The 24,604-nt window shown below is 36.8% G+C and overlaps 1 protein-coding gene across 2 annotated transcripts in view; it reads left to right on the forward strand.

Moving 5' to 3' along the window:
• Nucleotides 1-501: 501 nt before the first annotated feature.
• The window catches only part of LOC148944802 (glutathione hydrolase 7-like), a 115,335-nt gene continuing 91,232 nt past the window's right edge, over nt 502-24,604 (forward strand). The window contains exons 1-2 of one of the 2 annotated variants that reach the window (XM_089100213.1): nt 502-542; nt 23,828-23,993. In XM_089100213.1, the coding sequence (XP_088956339.1) occupies nt 23,865-23,993 (129 nt within the window). In that variant the 5' untranslated portion in view covers nt 502-542; nt 23,828-23,864. The other variant, XM_089100214.1, reaches the window with a different exon arrangement.

Below are 24,604 nucleotides of genomic sequence, written 5' to 3' on the forward strand. Positions count from 1 at the left end.
GCCTGCCGATGTTCTAAAGTTACTCCTTAACCACTAAATTACCAAGACGGCTTCAGTTCTACTTGCCTACACAATAATCATAAAATATCCTTTTTACAACCCAAAAGAGAGCCATTCATTGGACGTGGCACTGTTTGTAAAAGTCGCACCAGATACGGCCACCAAAATTTTGCTTCCCACCGGCACGTCTTTCAAAGGCGACGCACCGCTGATAAATCAGCGCGGCGTCGGCTCCACTTAGTAGAATGTGGTATATCAGGAATTTTTTGGTACAATACAAATTTATTGGCACATATGGTTTTTACCTGATCCTCTCTGAGTCATATATCTGTCAAAATTTGAGCTTGTTCTCAAATCTTAACAGATATAACATTATATCTTTCTTCTTTTTTATGGCAAATTTTTAAACTACTTTTCAGATGGTACAAATTAATCTTCTGCGGTACAATTTGGTCGGAAAACTGGCAGTTTGTTTCAAAGTGCTGCCAACACTGGATCTGGCTCAGGTGACGCATTTAATTTCTAATTACATGTTTCTGTTGGTGAGTAAACTGGGACTGGCATAAGGAAATTCAAATTTTTCTCTTATTTATGGTAAATTTCAGCCACCATGTAGTTATGTTATATGGTAAAATTCTACCTTAGCTACTTTTGGCTATCTTGGAAAGTGGTTTGGTTAGGAAAATGAAACTTTCAGGGAGGGGCCTACAGGCTAAGAATATCCTGGGAAGGTATTTTGAAGTACCTACCTCTACTCCATTTCCCTCTAGAAGGCCCTGACCTTTAAAAATTCAAGTGCTATAATAGGGAATCCTTTCAAAATAGATCTTCTGCTTAAATGAAGTACAGCAAAATTGTTTTCAGCTTCACAACATTGTTTAATTCTAATGTAGGAGGTTTAAAGATATGCAAACACATTTCCTAAATAAAAAAAACACATTGATATGGCTTAAAATTCTACACAAATAACAGGAATTGCATTTTCAGAAATAAAGCCAGAGAAAATTTCATGTAGGCAAATTTCAGGACCCTCTAGAGGTAGAAGGTGTGGAGATAGGTACTTCAAAATACTACACAAGGTCACTTGGTAAAGGTGTTCATTAACGACCTCCAGCTTAATATGAATAAGACAAAAGTCATGAGGTTTAATCCTCTTAAGCGTGACCTCTCATGCCCGGATCCTTGGTACCCTACTACCTCAACCTCAGTGATTCTCGGGGTTACTTTCAGTGACGACTGTTCATTTAGCGCGCACATCGCCGGTCTTGTGAAAAAAGGTAGTTGCGCATTACAGTCGCTAATTACCTTGCGCCGATTGGGTTTCTCACAAAGTCAGCTGAAGACGGTTTACGTCACGTATTTGCGCCCAATCCATGAATATGCGTGTCCTGTTTGGGGCCCTCAGGCTCTTAATATTGAACACCTAAGTGAAGATCTGGAAGCCATTCAAAAACGGGCAGTGAAAGTGATACTAGGCCTGAAATACAACTCTTATGAGGCTGCCCTTAGTACCTTACGACTGCCAACGTTGCGTGATGGGCGCTTACAGTTAATGTGTAATTTTGGGCAGTCCCTTCTTTCGTCCCAGAAACACCGTTCGTTGCTTCCCCCACCTGCACCTATCACCGCCAACACCCGCCATAAAAATCAACTAGTGCCGCCAAAGTGTCAAACAACCCGTCACAGCAATTCTTTCGTGCCTTTTTTTGTCAGTTATTTAAACCGCCAGTGACCAGTTTTATGCAATGTACTAAACAGCGCCATTTAGTCGGGGCTTCGGCCACGGCTACGATAGTTGTTTATAAATAAATGAGTCTATGAGTCTATGAGTCTATGAGACTTAAAACTGTTAACACACAGGAAGCCAAAAAATACACCACACTTCACTCACAAACACATCATGGAAACCTGCAGAATTTCAGATAGCCAAGTATCAGAGAAACAAGACTTGACGAACCAACTGACAGCCATCTAGAGAGTGCTGTAACAGGGATGTTTCCCTAAAGGCACTAAGGATCCTGTAAGTAATACCTTCCTGGGACATACTTTTGCCTGTAGATCCATCCCTGAAAGTTTCATTTTCCTAACCTAACCCCTTTCCAAGATAGCCAAAGTAGCTAAAGTAGAATTTTACTATGTTATATTGCTACTTGAATGAAGAGATTTCTGGAAGAGGAGCATTTTGTCATCTTCAAGAGTAGGCCTATATTAGGTGAATGAAACTCAGAAATGTTTCCAGATCCTAAACCTTGTCTACACCCTATCACATAGCATATGAAAAATTAAAACAAAAAGATAAAGCAATGAAACTGTTATTTAAAATGCACAGGATGTTTCTGTCAATCAGATTATTGAGATTGCAAGCCTGTTCCAGCAAAGATCTTTTGATGTATCAGAATAGCCTATGGTAGGCCTATGGTAAAAATCCAGTATCCAGTTGAGCAAAATTATGTAAAACTAAAACCCTCACATTTTGTTACCAAAGAGGAATTGAGAAGAATTGTGTGTATGAATGAACAGCTAAAATCTAACCTATGTATCAATATGGTTACTATTAAACTTGTTTAAGATCAAACACTTGAAATTATTAGTTTATTAACTTACCTACAGGAACCTCTTTTTAGAAATGCCAATTATCCTGTTTTGATGTATAATGCCCTCATAGTGTTTCAGTTTTATTCATATCACAATATTATTCAATATCAATAACAGTTTTATTCAATATCACATAGCACAATAGCACTGCATAAGTAAAGAACAATGTTGGCACAATGTATTGTTTATTTTATAGTTTCTATACCTGGGCACTTTGTATCGAAAAAGTTGTTGTAGAAACTTTGAAAAGGGCTCATTCAATTGGAAATTGGAGTGGCTTGTCCTCTTTTTAATAGTTAAAAGTGATTGGAGGGCAACTAGCCCCCCTCCCCCACACCCAACCTTCCCCAAAAAACATCCAATCAAAATTTTGAGATAGCCATTTTGTTCAGCATAGTTGATTTCCAGATAGAAATTATGTTTTTGAGGAGGGCACTCTCTCACAGCCTTCAGGGCAAGGGTTGTAAGTTATGCCCTGGGGGCATATAAGGTTTTTTTATAGAAGAAATTGTTGTAGAAATTTCAAAAAAGTCTCATTCAATTTGAAATTCAAAGTACTAGTGCCCTTTTTAATAGTTGAAAGTGATTGGAGGGCAACTAGCCCCCCCCCCCACACACCCATCATTCCCCCAAATGTATCCAATGAAAATTTTGAAATAGCCATTTTGTTCAGCATAGTTGATTTCCAGATAGAAAATATGTTTTTGAGGAGGACACTCCCCCACAATCCTTGGGGGAAGGATTTTAAGTTATACCCTGAGGGCATATAAGAACAATATTGGCGAAATGTATTATTTCTTATTTTTTCCTTTAAAGCAGGGCACTTCATATCAAAGAAGTTGTTGTAGAAACTTTAAAAAGGGCTCATTCAATTGGAAATTGGAGTGGCTTGTGCCCTTTTTAATAGTCAAAAGTGATTGGAAGGCAACTAACACTCCTTCCATGCCCACCATTTCCCAAAACACATCCAATAAAAATTTTGAGATAGCCATTTTGTTCAGCATAGTTGATGTTCAAATAGAAATTATGTTTTTGAGGAGGACACCCCCCCCCCCACATCCTTCAGGGCAAGGGTTGTAAGTTATGGCCTGGGGGCTTTTTATAGAAGGTTTTGTCATAGAAACTTCAAAAAAGCTCATTTTGAAATAGCCATTTTATTCAGCATAGTTGATTTCCAGATAAAATTATGTTTTTGAGGAGGACACTCCCTCACAGCCTTCAGGACAAGGGTTGTAAGTTATGCCCTGGGGGCATATAAGGTTTTTTATAGAAGAAATTGTTGTAGAAATTTCAAAAAAGTCTCATTCAATTTGAAATTCAAAGTACTAGTTCCCTTTTTAATAGTTGAAAGTGATTGGAGGGCAACTAGCCCCCCCCCCCCACACACACACCCATCATTCCCCCAAACACATCCAATGAAAATTTTGAGATAGCCATTTTGTTTAGCGTAGTTGATTTCCAGATAGAAAATATGTTTTTGAGGAGGATACTCCCCCACAATCCTTGGGGGAAGGATTTTAAGTTATACCCTGAGGGCATATAAGAACAATATTGGCGAAATGTATTATTTATTATTTTTTCCTTTAAAGCAGGGCACTTCATATCAAAGAAGTTGTTGTAGAAACTTTAAAAAGGGCTCATTCAATTGAAAATTGGAGTAGTTTTTTTAATAGTCAAAAGTGATTGGAAGGCAACTAACACCCCATCCATGCCCACCATTTCCCAAAACACATCCAATCAAAATTTTGAGATAGCCATTTTGTTCAGCGTAGTTGATGTTCAGATAGAAATTATGTTTTTGAGGAGGACACCCCCCCCCACTGCCCTCAGGGCAAGGGTTGTAAGTTATGCCCTGGGGGCTTTTTATAGAAGATGTCATAGAAACTTCAAAAAAGCTCATTCAATTGGAAATTCAAAGGGCTAGTGTCCTTTTTAATAGTCAAAAGTGATTGGAGGGCAACTAACCTACTTCTCATGCCCACCTTTACCCCAAACACATCCAATCAAAATTTGAAGATAGCCATTTTGTTCAACAGAGTTGAAAGTTGGGGAAATTAGGTCTTTGAGGATGACAACCCCCCCACAGCCTTCAGGGCAAGGGTTGTAAGTTATGCCCTGGGTGCATATAAGGTTTTTAAATAATGCATTGTCGTAGAAACTTCAAAAAAGACTCATTTGATTCGAAATTCAAATGGCTAGTACCTTTTTTAATAGTCAAAAGTGATTGGAAGGCAACTAACACCCCTTCCACGCCCACTATTTCCCCAAACTCATCTAATCAAAATTTTGAGATAGCCTTTTTGTTCTGCACAGTTTAAAGTTCAGGAAATCATACCTTTGAGCAGTGCACTCTCCCCACAGTCTTCAGGGCAAGGGTTATAAGTTATGCCCTGAGGGGCATATAAGGTTTTTATAGAAAGCATTGTCGTAGAAACTTCAAAAAAAGGCTCATTTGATTGGAAATTCAAAGGGCTTGTGCCATTTTTAATAGTCAAAAGTGATTCGAGGGCAACTAACCCCCCTCTCACGCCCACCTTTTCCCCAAACACATCCAATCAAAATTTTAAGATAGCCATTTTGTTCAACATAGTTGAAAGTTCTTGAAATTAGGTCTTTGAGGATGACAACCCCCCCCCCACAGTCCTCAGGACAACGGGTGTAAGTTATGCCCTTGGAGCATATCAGGTTTTTATAGTATACATTGTCGTACAAGCTTCAAAAATGGATCATTCAGTTGGAAATTGAAATGGCTAGTGCTCTTTTTAATAGTCTGAAGTGATTGGAAGGCAACTAACACACCTTCCACGCCCACTATTTCCCCAAAAACATCCAATCAAAATTTTGAAATAGCCAAGTTGTTCCATGCAGTTTAAAGTTCAGTAAATTATAGCTTTGATTAGAACACTCCCCCACAGTCTTCAGGGCAAGGGTTATAAGTTATTCCCTGGGGGCATATAAGTTTTTATTGAAATCTTTGTCGTAGAAACTTGAAACAGGGCTCTTTTGACTGGAAATTCAAAGGGCTAGTGCCCTTTTTAATAGTCTCGAAAGTGATTTGAGGGCAGCTAACCCCCCTCTCACGCCCACTTTTTCCCCAAACACATCCAATCAAAATTTTTAGATAGCCATTTTATTCAATGTAGTTGAAAGTTTTGGAAATTAGGTCTTTAAGGATGACAACCCCCCCCCCCCCAAGGGCAAGGGTCGTAAGTTATGCCCTAGGGGCATATAAGGTTTTATAGAAAGTGTTTTTGTAGAAACTTCAAAGAGGGCATATTCGATTGGAAATTGAAAAGGCTAGTGCCCTTTTAATAGTCAATACTATTTGAAGGGCAACTAACCCCCCTCTCACACCCATCATTTCCCCAGATACATCCAATCAAAATTTTGAGATATCCATTTTGTTCAACATAGTCAAAAGTTCTGGAAATTAGGTCTTTTAGGATGAGAACCTCATCAGAGCCCTCAGTGCAAGGGTTGTAAGTTATGCCCTGGGGGCATGTAAGGTTTATATAGAAAGCGATTAAGTAAGTTTATTTATAACCTGCAATATAAAATAAATGCAGAGTAAAAAAGAAAAAACAACATAATATTATCCACAAGGAAATAATAAGAAAAACACACCATAATAACATAGATAATTTTGGAGACCACACTGCCTTTCCATGATGATAAATAAAAGTTCAAATAGGGATAAAATCCTTTTAATAGACAGTATCGATTATAACAGTGATAGAAATTCACAAAAATACCAGATATTTTGGTCACATATACAGTGACCATCATCAGTAGTAAAACTGTTTTACTACTGATGACGGTCACAGTATATGTGACCGAAATATCTGGTATTTTTTGTGAATTTCTATCACTGTTATCATCATCACTGTCTATTAAAAGAATTTTATCCCTATTTGAACTTTTATTTATCATTAATAACATAACAATATTTATAAATGTCTAATCTGTAAAAAAATAAGTGAAGGGGTCATTGGCACATATCTTCCTTGGAGTATTGGTCCTCAGGGTCTTAGCAATGTTGTCAAGCAGCACTAGAGGGTCAATAAGTCCAAAATGAGAAATAATCATGTGATTTCTGTACCACCTTGGTAAATATAGCAGGAATTTACAATATTTAAAATAGCCTCTCCTCAGCTGAAGACAGTATTTTTTGCACATTAAAGGCTGCAAACCGGAAAGAAAAAGAATTTTAGGAGAACAAAAACTATGGTAAAGTTTACACAAGCACCGGCGGCTGTACCTTCCTCTATTAGGCGAGATTTTACCATATGAGAAGTGAATACACTGCAGATCACTAGCAACCAGAGACGAGCATGTAGTCAAAAGTGTATCAGAAAAAGTAATCCCAAGCCATTTCAACTTTGAGACACACTTGAGTAGCATTGTACCCACATGTAAAGGAGGAGCTGGCTTAGAAATATTAAAACACAGAAACTCGCATTTTGAAGCATTTACAGAAAGCCAAATCGTACTCAAAGCATTAATTAGAATATTTAGGTTCTTTATGAGGCCTGATATAGTATGACTAACTAGCAGAACATCATTAGAATAGGCAATGTGACTAACAGCAGTGTTTTCGAAAAACACGGCAGGAGACTGCTTTTGCAAACAATCTACAAGCACAGTTTTAAAAGTATGTGGAGACAGCGAACAACCTTGCCTGACTCCCTTCTTTACTGAGATAGGTTTGGATATATCAGACATCCATTTTAGCTGAACTAACGAATTGGAATACCAATATTGTAGAGCTTTTACTACAGAAGAATTAACTCCTGCTTTAACTAAGCAGTGAAGCGCTTGTGAATGTACAACATTGTCAAAAGTGCCCGAGATATCAACCGAGCAAAAACAAAGTGGCCTTTTTTGCATTTTTGCCAAGACTAGCAGCTAACACATTACACGTTGGGCTTGATAACACCACAAACTGGCTCTGAAACCAACTCGATAATATATAAAATTACATTCAGTCAAAACTTCAGGTACCACGGCAGACTCAAACAGCTTGCCAATGAAACAGGTCGCTGCAATTGGTCGTTAACTGAAACACTGATCAACGTTCTTTCCTTTCTTTCAAACTGACGTAACGATTCACGAAAGAAAAATATTTGGAACTAAGGACTGGTCTAAACAAATCTAGACTAGGAGCTGAATGTCTGTTCACAATAATGGACACTTAATGGTGAAGTGATTGTAACACAGACCATCCATATCAGGAGCACTTGATTTTTTAACACTCTTAAAATCCCAATAGATATCACCACTAGATATTGGCAATATATGGACTTGCCGAAGAACTTGAGGAGCAGTATTATGGAATAAGGAAGAAAACATGGACTGGATAGAATGTTTAAATGCAGAAGAAACACGAGTAAAATGAGCAACAAAATGACTGATTTTGATAATCGAAACGGTAGCAGGAACACACTTGCTGCTATTAATTACATTGGACCAAGACTTCCGATTCGAGGGACCATCCAAAACATTCTGGCCGGCTTGACACAAAGAAGATCTAAACTGACGTTTCGAATTTTGCTTAATTTTGAATACTTTACCAGACTTGCCCGATCACAAGGAATCAAAAGGCGAAGTCAAAACTTTACATGTTGATAAGCTTTTTTCACTTCAGGGCACACATCCCATAATGGTTTTCTGGTATCAAATCTACCACATTAAACAGGAACTGAAACTGAAGCAGCTGGCTTCAAACAATACACAATCAAGTGATAGCAACAAGTTAAATTGATCTTAGCTGTCAATGACCTTACAGAGGTTTGTAAAAGGTGAAAAGGCACTTCCAGGCTTGATAATAAACAAGCAAAGAACATACAAATAAACTTCAGAATTTACTCGTTTCCAATTTGGCTTATCAAACCATTTATTATTGCAAGAAAAATGGTTGTAAGTCAGTAGAGCAGACAACTCAATTTCGCAAGTTAAAGGCAAGTGATCATCCTCAATTTTATCATCTAAAACAATGACAGGAGGAATCACAAGTGATCCACTTGAAACTATAATATGATCAAGGTTTGATCTAAAACCGTCACGGTTATGAATGTAGGTGAAATGTTTGTCTTTATTGTCTAACTAATAGCCACTAGGCAAAGCATCAAAAAACAGGCGCCTTCTTTCAGATTGGGACAGAAGATTGGCAATGATGTAACCAGCCACAATCCAATTTAATCCCTGATTTGTCACTGTTAGCAGACGGGTTCTGAGTCGCTTACAAGAATCCACGAAGAAAGGTAGGGAAGAAATTTTCTTGCGACTGCTTGGCATATAGACATTGATGAGGACCATATTATCGTATTTTATTGCCAGTAAATTATGATCAGAACAAATAAGGTCAGGTTTCTTAGCGAGGCGAAATAAAGTTGCAAGGCCCCCAGAGAGTCGACCACGCGTTTTTTTAGCTTGACGTACAAACGTGTGGTGGGTGGGTGGCCATTTAAGAGAATCTGTATTGGCTTTAGTCAGAAAATAGTCCTGTAGAAAAACTATATCATAATCAAGAAGCTCATCAATCAGAAGATCTTTGTTTTGGGTTATGTTAATATTAAGTGAAACAAAGCGAAATCTATTGTCACTAGCAATCATTTTTTATTATTATTCAGAGCTTTTTTTAACACTGGCCATCTAAGACTATAGGAAACATGATTTCCCCGGCAGTTGGCACTGTTCGGGCTTTCAGTGAGTGGTTCAGAGACTGACAACAGTAACATCTATGAAGTAACTTTTGAAAAGGTCTAATTTTAAAAAGCTAGTATCCCAAATGCAAACCCTCATTTATAGCTTTATTTAAGGCAGCATCGTCTAGAAATTCAAGGCAGAAGGATCTGGAATTTCCAATTTTAGTTGCATCAACAAGACCGGGAATCATGTTAATAAGCTCTGATTTTTGCAGAAGAACAGGGATGTTACTCACAATACCAAACACTTTTTGATTAAGGACATGAGAGGATACATTTAGCTGACTGGTTGCAGCGGCGGCGAGAGAGACGGCTGAGGCTTTATCTCGGGTATGGAATACCCACCTTTTCTTGACAGGATCAGATCTCACACTTACGATACCGTCATGACCATCCAGGGTATCAAGGATCTCCTTGTGCTCAATAGGATCTTTGAGGTCAGCAGGTGTTTTTTTTTTAAATAACTGCATAGGATGGTTTTGAAGAGACAGAACACTCCTGCAATAATGACGGAGGACATCCAATTGTTCCAGGAAGGAGAGTTCTCGCCCACTTAGACAAAGAGCGCAGCTCAGACAAACAGGAGTTTACACAGCAACTCAACGCACAAAAAGCATCAGCAGGAATAAGTGGTACTTCACTAGGGTGGCGGATAACAAAGACTGGCTGACCAACATCATCAGTATCATACTTTGCAATAGTATCGATAATATCAGAGACACTATTAATAAACGCATTTGTACCCACTCTCTTATGCTGAATTTCTCCAGGATGGCAAAACTGGAAGATTCGCTTCCTTGCATCAGAAACCTGAGTGAGCGTGAAAAATTCAGACATGTGTTTCTTCATAATATCTGGAGAAAAGCCTTTTTTGATACTGTTTTGGAAAAAATTCTGAACAGGAGAATAAACGAGTGATCCAGTGGTCCACGCTATCAGCACCAAATGCTCAATACATACAAAGTGAACAAACCTAGGAACAAGGGAAGTGTAAGGACCCCCTCAACTGTCCCCCGCAATTTACGGGTAACTTAATACCGGCGGGTACAATACGTCGCTTGCGGGAGGTTCCTTCCCCTCTTCTGCTTGTTCCCAGTACGCTTCTTAACGATAAGAAATCAAGACTCGTGCTATAAAAATTGATACTATAGATGGCATGCCAATCTACCAGAGAAAAAAGATGGCGCTAATGAAAATACCCAGGGAAAATGGCTTATTCTAGTAATTAGAGAAGGTCATACAAACACTACTTGGCAAAATATCTATCCTTAGAGGGTAAACAACAACAGGAAAAAAACCTCAAAATAATTCAGAAACTTTTTCAAGTTACCAGCAAAGATGCAAACTCAGTCGCAATAGCATTGAACATACTATTGATGGCATGTATAAGTGAATCCATAAAATGAAAATAAAATGAAAGTTGTTGTAGAAATTTCAAAAGGGGCTCATTTGATTGGAAATTGAAATTGCCCTATTTAATAGTCGAAAGTGAATGGAGAGTAATTAACCCCCCTCTCACGCCCACCATTTCCCCAAAAACATTCAATCAAAGTTTAGAGTTAGCCATTTTGTTCAACGTAGATGAAAGTCCTGGAAATTATGTATTTAAGGATGACAAACACCCCAGAGCCCCCAGGGCAAAGTTTGTAAGTTATGCCCTGGGGGCATATCAGGTTTTTTTATAGTTGTCGTAAAAACTTCAAAAGGGGCTCATTCAATTGGTAATTGAGAGGGCTAGTGCCATTTTTAATAGTCGAAAGTAATTGGAGGGTAATTAACCACCGTCTCACGCCCACCATTCCCCCCAAAAACATCCAATCATAATTTTCAGACAGCCATTTTTTTTCAATGTTGCAGAAAGTTCTGGAAATTAGGTCTTTGAGGATGACACCCACCCAGCCCTCAGGGCAAGGGTTGTAAGTTATGCCCTGGGGGCATATAAGATTTTTATTGAAAGCGTTGCCGCAGAAACTTCGAAAGGGCTCATTTGATTGGAAATTGAAAGGGCTAGGGCCTTTTTTAATAGTTGAAAGTGATTGGAGAGCAACTAACACCCCTCTCACGCCAACCATTTCCCCACACATATCCAAACAAAATTTTGAGATAGCCATTTTGTTTAACGTAGTTGAAAATCCTGGAATTTAGCTCTTTGAGGATGACAGCCCCCTCACAGCCCTCAGAGAAAGGGTTATAATTTACGCCCTTTGTGCATATAAGGTTTTTATAGAAAGGGTTAATGTCGAAAGTCAAAAAGGGTTCATTCGAATGTAAATTGAAAGACCTACTGCTTTTTTTAATGGTCAAAATTAATTTACAGGCTTGACTTTCAAACAGTAAAGGTTGATGAGGGTATAATGTATTATTTTTTTGTTGTTGTTGTTGTTTAGACCAGGGCACTTTGTATCGAAGGAGTTGTCGTAGGAACTTCGAAAAGGGCTCATTCGATTGAAAATAGAAAGGGCTGATGCCTTTTTTAATCGTCGAAAGTGATTGGAGGAAAACTAATCCCCCTCCCATGCCCACCCTCCCATTTGCCTTTATGTTTAAAAACTAAATGTTGCCATAATATTAAGTCAGAATGCACTGTGTTAATGCTAATTCCCAATAAGGCATCTCAGCAGTATCCCAAGAACGACTGAGGGTATTATGTTCAAATTTTCGGGGCTACTTCTGCTCTTAAAATTTAACCAAATCAAAATAGCGTAAGAGTCTTCAAGCTATCAAAAAAAGTAAACAGATTTTTTTGCGAATGGTATCAAGTTTTCTATTCCAGGTCAACTAGATGAGGTATGAAAGTAAATTAAACAGTATTATTCATATCCAAATTTTTAATATGGTGTATATGGTTAGAAATTGTTGAGAACTTTTCTCCAGAATACAAATGGCAAGCCAGACTCTAAAGTCTTAAAAAAATGAAGAAATTTAAAGCATTATCATCTTTTTCCCTAAAAAGAATATGTCAACATAAAACAAACAGAAATTAATTAAAAAACTTCCTCCACAAAATAAGTTTTTCAAAGGAAAGTAAATAACTCCATTAAACAAAAAATGAGCAAAAATAAAGTCAAATAATCTACCAAGCGTGAAACTACCACAAATAAGCATCGATAAATAAATGACACCCAAAACGAACAAAAATAATAATAAATAACCCAGTCAAACTCAAAACGAGGAGAAATTAACTTAAGTAGGGCTCAAACCCCTGTGCCTTCCCAAGGCCAGAACATAATTTACACTTTAATGGAAAAAGTCCAAATGATTGTGCATTTTCAGTTTAATACACATATACTGATGTTTAGTAGTCAAAATGTTAATATTATTTGATTTATTAAAGTTATAAAAGTAAAAACATTTATATTTTTTAAAAAAGAAGCTTCCTTCAGAAGTGGGTGGCCACCATTAGATATTTACTGAACTGACCTATGATGAACTTGAGAAAATGATATATAATGAAAGTTAAAGGTTCAGTAACCAATCTCAATAGCACGGGCACCACTAAGGGGGAGGGGGTTGGCTCATCATAAAGGTCTCAGAAGGGACTTTTGTGGAGCCAAGCCCAACAAAAATTGCTATCTTTCAGTTCGTAGTGAAGCTTCTGGAGGGGATTTTGGCTGGCAAAATCCAACAAAACCCAATACTTCATGTGCACAAAGTCAACAAAAACCTATTGGCCCCCTAAAAAAGGACTAGTCAAGCAGAGCCCTACAAAACTTGGTAGAATGTAATGTCATAAAAGACTTTTGTTGGGGAAAGAACAACAAAATTTATTGCTTCATCTGTACAAAGTCAACAAAAACCAATTGCCCCCCCACCCACAAAACACCTTGTTGAGCTGAACCCTACAAAACTTGAGATATTGATCCAATCTAATGTCATTAAAGACATCCATCAGGCAAAGGACTACAAAATTTAATGCTTCATCTGCAGGAAGCCAACAAAAACTTAGAATTTTGTTGGTCTATTACTATGTCATAAAAGATTTCCATTGGTCAAAGACGATGAAATTAACTGCTCAATCTGTGCAAAGTTGATAGAAACTAATTTGCCACCTAGAAAATGACTTTTTGGGTGGAGCCTTGCAAAACTTGACATTTTTTTTTTTTTTTTTTTTTGTCTTAAAATAAGTATAGTGTTACAAAGCAGCAAAATTTTCAAATCTAGAATCATAATTTATTCTTTCCCTTGCAGTTTTAATTCTTTAAACCCTCTGTTATATGATTTGTTATAGGGTTTTGAGAATAAGCAAAGGAGTCTAGTTCAGTTTTACTAATAATACTACCAAGGTAAGTGAAGCTGTCCACCTGATCAATCTTTTCGTTATCCAACGTCAATAGACATGCCCTTTTTAATAGTAGAAAGTAATTGGAGGGCGACTAACCCCCCTCTCACACCCACCATTTCCCCAAACACATACAATCAAAATTTTGAGATAGCCATTTTGTTTAACGTAGTTTAAAGTTCTGGAAATTAGGTCTTTGAGGATGACAAGCCCCCCCCCCCCACCACCCTCGGGGCAAGGGGTTTAAGCTACGCCCAGGGGGCATATAAGGTTTTTCTAGAAAGTGTTGTCATAGAAACTTCAAAAAGAGCTCATTTGATTGGAAATTGAAAGGGCTACTGCCCTTTTTAATAGTTAGAAGTGATTGGAGGGCAACTAACCCCCCTCTCACTCCCACCATTTCCCCAAAACACATCCAATCAATATTTTGAGATAGCTATATTGTTCAACGTAGTTGAAAGGTCCGGAAATTACGTCTTTGAGGATAACAAACCCCCAACAGCCCCCAGCTCAAAAGTTATAAGTTATGCCCTGGGGGCATAGATGGTTTCTACAGAAAGTGTTGCCGTAGAAACTTCAAAAAGGGCTCATTTAATTGGGAATTGAGAGGGCTAGTGCCTTTTTATTGTCAAAAGCGATTGGAGGGCTAATGCCCCCCCCACACCCATCATTTCTTAAAATACTTCCGATCAAAATTTTGATATAGTCGTTTTGTTGAATGTATTTAAAGGGTCTGGAAATTATGTCTTTGAGTATGAACCCCCCCTCCCCCCACAACACTCAGGGCTAAGATTGTAAGTTATGCACTGGGGGCATATAAGGTTTTTATAGAAAGTGGGGTTTTAAAAATTTCGAAAAGGGCTCATTTGATTGGAAATTGAGAGGGCTATTTCTCTTTTTAATAGTCAAAAGTAATTGGAGGGAGAATCAGCCCCTCTCCCCCCCCCCCCATGCCCGTCATTTCCCCAAATATTTGCAATCAAAATTTTAATATGGCCTTTTTGTTCAACATAGTTTAAAGGTCTGAAAATTATGTCTTTGAGGACGACAACCCTTCTCCCATAGCCCTCAGGAAAATGGTTATAAGTTATGCCCTTGGGGCATACAAGGTTTTTATAAAAAGTTTTGTCGTAGAAGCTTCAAAAAGAGTAATAAATATTAAAGAGATCCAGGTTTAGCAAGAAGACAAGGTTAAATCACAATCCCTTGGAATACATTGAAAAATTAAAGAAGCCTGGGGAAAAATTAAAGAAGAAATATATCTAAAATTTGGGCTCCAAAATGATACCTTAAGATAGCTTTTATCAGTAAGGGGGAATTTCATGCCGCTTGGCGGGAGAAGAAAGTATTTAGGGAGGGTTAAGGTATGGAGTGGTCCCTTCACTTGTCTGGTGTGCGGGGAGTCTGAAGATTTAGAACATTTTATTTGTTATTGGGAAGGATGTTTTGCATAGAAGTTGTTTAGAAAATAAAATAGCAAGTAGTTGCAAAGTGAATATTAAAAATTTGGGAAATTTTGTGAGTGCAGGGTTGAGACAGAGGGAGGCTTTTCTATTGTAGTGTTATTTTCATAAGTGTTTGAACTTATTATGTTTTATATGTTTTGTTGTAATTGTAATATCCATGGCCCATGGGGCTTTTGTGAGAAATGTATCTACATCTATCTATCTATAAGTACAAATATAATTTGTACTTTACTGAAAAAAATTCTCTTAAATGGTTTCATTTTTATAACTTTCAGAAATCAAAAATTAATTAAGATTTTAAGGAATAAACATCAGCAGATGTATATTGACCTGACAATGGACATTTTTTTTTCAGTAAATCCATTTGAATTTTTTTTCAGTAAAGTACAAATTATATTCTGGCTTTTAGAAAGAATAGGGTTTTAGAACCCTACTCATATTAATTTCTGCTCGTTTTGAGTTTGACTCTGTTATTTATTTTAATCTCTGTTTGTTTGGGTTTCATTTATTTATTGATACCGTACTGATTTGTGGCAGTTGTATGCTAGGTAGATTATTTGATTCTATTTTTGTTCATTTTTGGTTTAATGGAGTTCTTTAGATTTTTTTGAAAAACTTATTTTGTGGATAAGGTTTTTTTAATTAATTGCTAGAGAGAACAACTGCAAACTCAATGATACTTCCAGCACTTTTGCAAATCTTTGCAAAAAGAATGATAATGATCCCTCTGTGGTCTAGACCTAGACATCTAAGATATTGAATATGTCTTCCCAACATCTTGGAAATGTGAGCTTGTGTTCCACTGAAGCGCCCAATCATGTTACTTGCAAAATTATAGCATTAAAATGCCAGAATTTCTTCATTGATACAAGACTTTCACATAACTTGTATATTTCTTCTGCTATATTGGCTCATTTGTTTGACTTAGAATCTACAATGATGAGTATATGCTCTTTAGCAGCTCCCTCTCTATCAATGCACTGTACACCTACAGCTAAACACTCTTCATGGCTGACAGCAGGTGTTTGTCTGCAAAGATGCCAAAGAATTCAGCTTCATTAACTTCTGCTACGACTTTTGAACTAGCTCTGTTTGAACAATTACAATTAATTTGTTTTGGCTACTACCCAACAGCTAGCTGGTGACATTTGGCTTCATCTGGTTTTTCATTCAATGGTCCATTTTGATCTTGTGTCTTGAAAGAAGATTGGCTATCTCAACATGATTTTCCCCATCAAATTTCTTCCCACAGAATACCAGCCCTTATTTACCTAGAGTGGCGGCAACATCTAGTAACTATATAATGTATATATAGCTATATACCTATATAACTATAACTATATAACTATATAATGTGACACCCTCTTTCCGTTTCTTTTTCTGACTCTATAACTTTCATTAGTTTCTCCTTGTTAACTAAGCTGGGCAATGATTTATATCTCTCTATAAAACAAATAAGACCACCTACAGAATCTTTGTGACCATTTGATTGGAAGTGAGTGGCAAGCATTTCAGCCTTGGCGCCCTTGCTTTGCATTTTGTGCCAGTTTCTTGTCACATTTAGTGTCACACTTTCTATAAAAACCTTATATGCCCCCGGTGCATAAATCACAATCTTAGCCCTGAGGGCTGTGGGGGGAGGGGGGGGGGGTTCATACTCAAAGACATAATTTCCAGACCCTTTAAATACATTCAACAAAACGACTATATCAAAATGTTGATTGGAAGTGTTTCCGGAAATGATGGGTGTGGGGGGGGGGCCTTTGCCCTCCAATCGCTTTTGACTATTAATAAAAGCACTAGCCCTCTCAATTCCCAATTAAATGAGCTCCTTTTGAAGTTTCTACGACGTTTTCTGTAAAAACCTTCTATGCCCCCAGGTCATAACTTAAAACTTTTGAGCTGGGGGCTGTTGGGGGTTTGTTATCCTCAAAGACGTAATTTCCGGACCTTTCAACTACGTTGAACTAAATAGCTATCTAAATATTTTGATTGGATGTGTTTGGGGAAATGGTGAGCGTGAGAGGGGGGTTAGTTGCCCTATAATCAATTTTGACTATTAAAAAGGGCAGTAGCCCTTTCAATTTCCAATCAAATGAGCCCTTTTTGAAGTTTCTACGAAAACACTTTCTATAAAAACCTTATATGCCCCTAGGGCGTAGCTTACAACCCTTGCCCCAAGGGTTGTAGGGGGGGGGACTTGTCATCCTCAAAGACCTAATTTCCAGAACTTTCAACCACGTTGAAAAAAATGGCTATCTCAAAATTTTGATTGGATGTGTTTAGCGAAATGGCGGGCGTAAGAGGGGGGTTAGTTGCCCTCCAATAACTTTCTACTATTACAAAGGGCACTAGCGCTTTCAATTTCCAATCAAATGAGCCCCTTTAAAGTTTCTAAAACAGCCCTTTCGATAAAAAACGTTATATGCCCCCAGGGTATAACTTACAACCTTTGCCCCAAGGTCATTCTCAAAGACCTAATTTCCAAAACTTCAAACTATGTTGAACAAAATGGCTATCTCAAAATTTTGATTGGATGTGTTTGGGGAAATGGTGGGTGCGAGAGGGGGGTTAGTCGCCCTCCAATTACTTTCTACTATTAAAAAGGGCATGTCTCTATTGACGTTGGATAACAAAAAGATCGATCAAGTGAACAGCTTCACTTACTTTGGTAGTATTATTAGTAAAGATGGTGAGTGCAGTGAAGATGTTGAAAGTAGAATAGCCAAGACTCAGGGTGTTTTTTTCATAGTTAAAATGTTTGGAAGAATAGGAAGATAAGTCGGCAAACCAAGATTAGAATATTAGAAGCTACAGTGATGACAGTGGTCAAATATGGCTTTGAAGCATGGGCGCTCCGAAAAGCGGATGAAGATTTGCTAGATGTTTTCCAGAGAAATTGTTTACAGATTGTTCTTGGTACCCAGCTGACTGACCATATTTCAAACAATAGGCTGTACGAAAAATGTGCCTCAATACCGCTTTCTAGGGCTATTAAATAAAAAAAAAAACAAGTTTTTTTAACTGAAAGTAAGGAACGACGTTAAAACTTAAAACGAACAGAAATTATTCCGTGCATGAAAGGGGATGTCCCCTCCTCAGCGTCTCGCTCTTTACGCTAAAGTTTTTTACTGTTTAAAAAAAAATAGAGTTGTGAGAAACTCAAACTTTAGCGTAAAGAGTGAGGCGTTGAGGAGGGGACAGCCCCTTTCATGCACGGAATAATTTCTGTTCGTTTTAAGTTTTAACGTCGTTCCTTACTTTCTGTTAAAAAAAACTTTTTTTTTTATTTAATTTTTGAACGTTTTTGAATTAATGCAGATTTTGATTTTGGCTCACCATACATGAATAATTAAAACAGAATTTGAATATCATTTTTACTTTTATTTGGTTAAATGGCTTTCTCAAAACCTGTTTAATTTTGTTTACGAACGTTTTTATCGGTAATAAGTATACGTAACTTACAAATTAACTTACGTAACGAACTTCTATATTCATATACTTTTAATACCTACATTAGAGGGTTCGCCCCCTAGTCACTACCTTGCTCTTTAAGCTAAAGTTCGAATTTTGTTCCAATTCTTTATAAATGACCCCTTAATCACAAATGCCGTTATTTAGAATAAATAGCTCTTATGAAAGTACTAAATAATTTTTGGCTTAAAGAGCTAGGTATTGACTAGGGGGTGAACCCAATCATATACGTAATGTTTTCTGTCGTTTTAAGTTTTGATGTTGCTCCTTACTTTCAGTTTAAATTTTTTTTTTAATATATAATTTCTGATCTTTTTTTAAATAATGCTGGGAAATCCGGCGCCCCCTTCATAGGGATGAAAACTTCCTTCATGGAAAGATCCTCCCGCATAACCCCCGACCCATTACCCACCCCTCCCCCCACTACCCGAAAAAATCTCCTCTGAAAACGTCTATATACTTCCCAATAACCAATACTATATGTTAACATTTGGTAAAGTTCATAACTTTCAGCCCTCCCCCCGGGGACTTCGGGGGATTAAGTCATCCTAAAAGACATAGTTATTAAATTTTAGACTATGCTAAACAAAATGTCTATCTCAAAATTTTGATCGGGTGACTCTGAGAAAAAATGAGCGTGGGAGGGGACCTTGTTGCCCTCCATTTTTTTCGGTCACTTAAAAAGGGCACTAGAACTTTTAATTTCCGTTTGAATGAGCCCTCCCACGATATTCTAGGACCACTGGGTCGATACGATCACCCCTGGGGAAAAAAAACAAACAAACAAACAAATAAACACGCATCCATGATCTTTCTTCTGGCAAAAAATGGAAAATTCCACATTTTTGTAGATAGGAGCTTGAAATCTCTGCAACTGGGTTCTCTGACATGTGGAATATGATGGTGTGATTTCCATTCAGGTGATATAACTTTTAGGGGGTCTTTCCCCCTTTTTTCTAAAATCAGCAACATTTTCTCAGGTACGTAACTTTTGATAGGTAGGAATAAACTTGATGAAACTTATATATTTGAAACCAATATTAAAATCTGATTCTCTTGATGTATCTATTGGTATCAAAATTCCGTTTTCTACAGTTTCGATTACCATTGAGCCGGGTCGCTCCTTACAGTTCGTTACCACGAACTGTTTGATAATGAAAGAAAGATTGAGGTGGCTAGGGCAAGTTGTGCGGATGACAGATTGACGAAGATTGTCTTTTTCGCCCAACCGTCTAGGGCTAAACGGAAAGTACGTCGTCCTCGTCTGGGGTGGGAGGATGTCATAAAGAAAGATTTAAATTAAATTGTAACTTCCTGGGAGGCTTTGAATAGAAAAAGGGTGGATTTGAATAGATTGGGATGGAGGAGGAGCGTGCGTAGCTGTGTTGGCCTCAGGTGGCTTCGTGCTGCGGTGCGTTTTTACTTTTAAACTTTGCTAAATCAAATTATAGTAACATTTTGATTAATAAATATCAGTATATGTATATTAAACTGACAATGCACATTCATTTGTATTTTTTTCAGTATACTGTAAATTATATTCTGGCTTTGGGAAAGCATAAGAGTTTTGAACCTTACTCATGTTAATTTCTGCTCGTTTTGAGTTTGACTTGGTTGTTTATTGTAATTTCTATTCGTCTTGGGTTTCATTTATTTATCGATGCTGATTTGTGGTAGTTTCACGCTTGGTAGATTATTTGATTGTATTTTTTCTCATTTTTGGTTTAATGGGGTTCTTTACTTTTCTTTGAAAAACTTATTTTGTGGAAAAAGTCTTTTATTTAAATTAATTTCTGTTCGTTTTATATTGACATAGTCTTTTCTGGGAAAAAGAAAATAAAAGTTTAAATCTTTTCTTTTTTTAAGACTTTATAGTTTGTCCTGCTATTTGTATGCTGGGAAAAATTTTTCAGCAATTTTTAACAGCATACACCCTTTTAAAAATCTGGACACAAATAGTACAGTTTAATCTAGTTTCAAACCTCCTCTAGTTGACCTGAAATAGAAAACTTGATAGCATTCGCAAAAAAATCTGTTTAATTTTTCTGATAGCTTGGGTACACTTACGCTATTTTGATTTGGTTAAATTTTAAGAACAGAAGTAGCCCCGAAAGTTTGAATATAATACCCTCAGTCGTTCTTGGGATACTGCTGAGATGCCTTATTGGGAATTAGCATTAACACAGTGCATTTTGATTTAATCTTAAGGCAACATTTAGTTTTTAAACATAATGGGCAAATGGGAGGGGGGGCGTGGTAGGGGGACTAGCTGCCCTCCAATCACTTTCAACTATTCAATACGAAGTGCCCTGTTCTAAAAAATAAATAAATAATACATTGTACCCACATCGCTCTTTACTATAAAAATTTCAAGCCTTCCAATCACTTTCGACTATTAAAAAGAACACTAGAAGATTTGCTAGATGTTTTCTAGAGAAATTGCTTACAAATTGTTCTTGGTACCCGGCTGACTGACCATATTCCAAGCAATGGGCTGTACAAAAAATGTGGTTCAATCCCGCTTTCTAGGGCTATAATGAAAAAAAGGTTGAGATGGCTAGGGCACGTTCTGCGGACGAAGGATGATAGATTTCTGAAGATTGTCCTTTTCGGCCAACCGCCTAGGTCTAAACGGAAAGCAGGTCGTCCTCATCTGGGGTGGGAGGATGTCATAAAGGAAAACTTAAAGGAAATTGGAACTTCCTCGGAGGGTGTAAAGAGGGAGGCTTTGAATATATTGGGATAGAGGAAGAGCGTGCGTAGCTGTGTTGTTTTCAGACGGTTTGGTGCTGCGGTGAGTTGTTAGTAGTAGTAGTAGTATAAAAAAATTTTTCACCTAAAAAGGACTTTATGAAACTTATGAAAGAATATGGAAAATGCATGTTAATTAAAATATCAATCAGTTTGTCATGGACTACATTTCCATAGGCATCTGACCAGTCAAAGAGAACTGCCATTGTGACCAGTCTGGTTTTAAGAGAGTTACAAACATCAATTTCAAGGCAGGAGATGTTATCTACAGAGCTGTGTCCTTTTCTAAAGCCTGTTTGTTCACTTGGAAAGAGATTATTAATTTCAGCAAACACCTGATTCTTGATAGAATAGGCCTTCCAAGGACTTTACTGAAGGCTGGTGAAACAGATATAGGTTTGTAAGACTTGGGGTCAGATGGGTAAGAAGGTTTTAAAATCTCCAAAATCGATCCAGGCCATTTTTGATACTATCTAAGGTTTCAGATTTCACAACTATTTCTGGGAGTGAATTCGAGTCAGCAACGGCTCGGACAATCCAAAAACTGGCCCTTGATCTATTTACTGTTACGGGTTTGAATATTTGTTCATGATGTCCTCTTGCGGTACTTATTTTTGAAGGGTGAAAATACTTCTGGAAAGACACATGGTTTATGCAAATAAATACAACCAGACATATGCAGAAATTCTGAGATAGCCAATTAGTTTAGAGTTATATAAAAGTTCAGAATTTGGAAAAAAAATAACACCACAGTTTATAGCCCACTAAATGATTGCTATTATAGCATTTTTAAAGTTCAACAGCATGGTATATTTGTGTGCAAACTCTTAGAGGGAGGTGGATGCTCAAGAAGGGCATTTTAGGCCAAGTTTTTAATAATTATGATAATCTCTTCAGACAAAAATGGAATGGGAATTTGCCCCTAATTTCACTGAATTCTTAATCCAGCTCGTATGTCAAGCTAAGCATAGAATATTGGTGCTGAGTAATGACAGTTTCCCAGTTAGATAGCTGCTCATTTATACAATTAAACTGAAAAAAAAACATTTTTCTAAAACTCGAAGTAAGGAACAACATTAAAACTTAAAACTAGCATAAACTATTCCATATATGAGGAGGGCTGCCTGCTCCTTAATCCCTTGCTATTTAAGCTAAAGTTTTTCGATACCTTTAAAAAAACTTTCTTATTTTATTTAAATCACTCTTGTGTTTCAGGAGTTATTCTTAAAGAATTGGGACAAAAAGTTAAACTTTAGCATAAAGAGCAAGGCATTGATGAGGCGGCAGCCCCCCTCACCTACAAATGGAAACCAAACCATGGCTACATATTTCAAAAAATTAGAAGCTTATTTGAATTATTCATCATCAGCAAGGAACCTATGGGTCACATTCCTCCCTCTGTGACTGAACAATTCAATTAGTAATGCATTGAATATATGAATCTAAAAATTATGCTTGGATATAAATAAACTGAATCCAAGTGATGGCTGCTACCATTTTAATCTACTTTGCTTGGGTCGCCTGCTGAGAATGCAAGTGGTGGTGGACAGGCAAAATATACGAGGAGGGGGCACTGAGTTCGGTTATTGCGCTCCATAAAAATACAACCCAAGCTGAACGAATTCATGTATACTGTTGGATGGGTGAATTCCAATATTGTCTCTAGCTTGAAAATAGAAAATAAAAACAGAATAATTATGACTACCTATGTCTAAAATTGCAAGAGGATGGGGATTTATAGACCTTTACTTGGAGGATGCTTTAAAATTACCAATTCTTAGGCTGAAAATATGGTTTCAGACAACTTTTTGGATGTGGAAGTCCATCCAGCCATGTATGTACATAACTGCTTTAGAGTAACCATCCATTAGAGTTATGTAAATATGACTTGTAATATCTCTCTGTGGAAACGGTTAAGTATAAGTAATACTTCTTATTCATCAACACAATATAAATTCAAATGTCAGTATAAAACTTGTTCAATTTCTGATTTTTGAAGCTGTAAGTAAGAAAAAGGTCACGTTGAAGTCAGAAAAAGGTCAAGGTTGCGAGAGTGAGTAGGAAGAGATGTATTGATACCATCTGGTCTATAGGCCTTAAATTGATGGCAACAGGCAGCTTGAGTACTCATACCTCCCGCAAGTCATCTAATTTCCTCGTTTCTTAATTTCGTTTTGTTTCGTGTTATTGTGTTTGTTATATATCAACCATGAGTAATATTATATTTCTTAACAATCGTATTGCAAAAAAAAAGTTATACGAAGATTGTATTGCTATTGAAAGCATTAGAAAAAAAGAGAAGTTTAATTGTTCATCTAATGATTGTATTGATTTTTTATGTATTAATTGTGCATTTGTGTATTTGTGCAATTGTGTATTTAGATGAAACGTCCTAGAGGCCAAAATAAGTCTATTATGGATTCCAGGTGCTTTTTTCAAAAGAAGAAGAAGAATGTAAAAGATCTTGAGCAATTTGCTGAGAACTTGACATTTGTGACTTTTTATGTCAGACAAATTATGATTTTTGTTCTATTTTTTTGTTTGTTTTCACTTTTTAGATTAAAAGGAAAGCTGATTTGTTTTGGAATATAAATCATGGAAAACTCACCCCTTCGAATGAGTAAGCCAGAAAGCAAGAAGAAATTATTTTTGGTTGTTGGTCTCTTGAGTTGTATCTCTTTAGCAATTGCCATTGCATTTCTTACATATGATGGAGAACCTCAAGTAAGTCTATATATATATATATATATATATATATATATATATATATATATATATATATATATATATATATATATATATATATATATATATATATATATATATATATATATATATATGTATATATATATATATTTAAATTAGCCTAATCAATTCATGGACTGTTTTAAACCAGTGACGAATTTAGAAAGTCATATGATCTGATTCTCAATTTTTTTTGCAGAGTTGAATTTATAGTGATTGTATAAGATGTATTTGTAAATTGAAGAATGCCTAGGTAAATTTCACCAGTAGACGGGACAGAATATCTAAAATATTATTTTAAGGGTGGAGGGGGCTGATAATCGAACGTTTGAAAAACCAATTGAATCAAGTGAATACCTTTATTAATTGGATAATATTATTAGTAAAGATGATTGATGCAGTAAAGATATAAAAAGTAGATCAGCCAAAGTGAGTTTTTTTTGCAATTGAAAACAGTTTGGAAAATCAGAAAGATACGTCTGTGAACTAAGATTAGGATATTAGAATCCCCTGTGACTACAGTGGATGAGTATGGCTCTTAAGTATCGGTGCTTTGAAAGGTTTGGGCTTTGAAAGGATAGTTTTAGAAA

This window comes from Artemia sp. Qi Xiang Cuo, chromosome 14, assembly GCF_049724085.1.
Source record: "Artemia sp. Qi Xiang Cuo chromosome 14, ASM4972408v1, whole genome shotgun sequence".
Lineage (NCBI taxonomy): Eukaryota > Metazoa > Arthropoda > Branchiopoda > Anostraca > Artemiidae > Artemia > Artemia sp. Qi Xiang Cuo.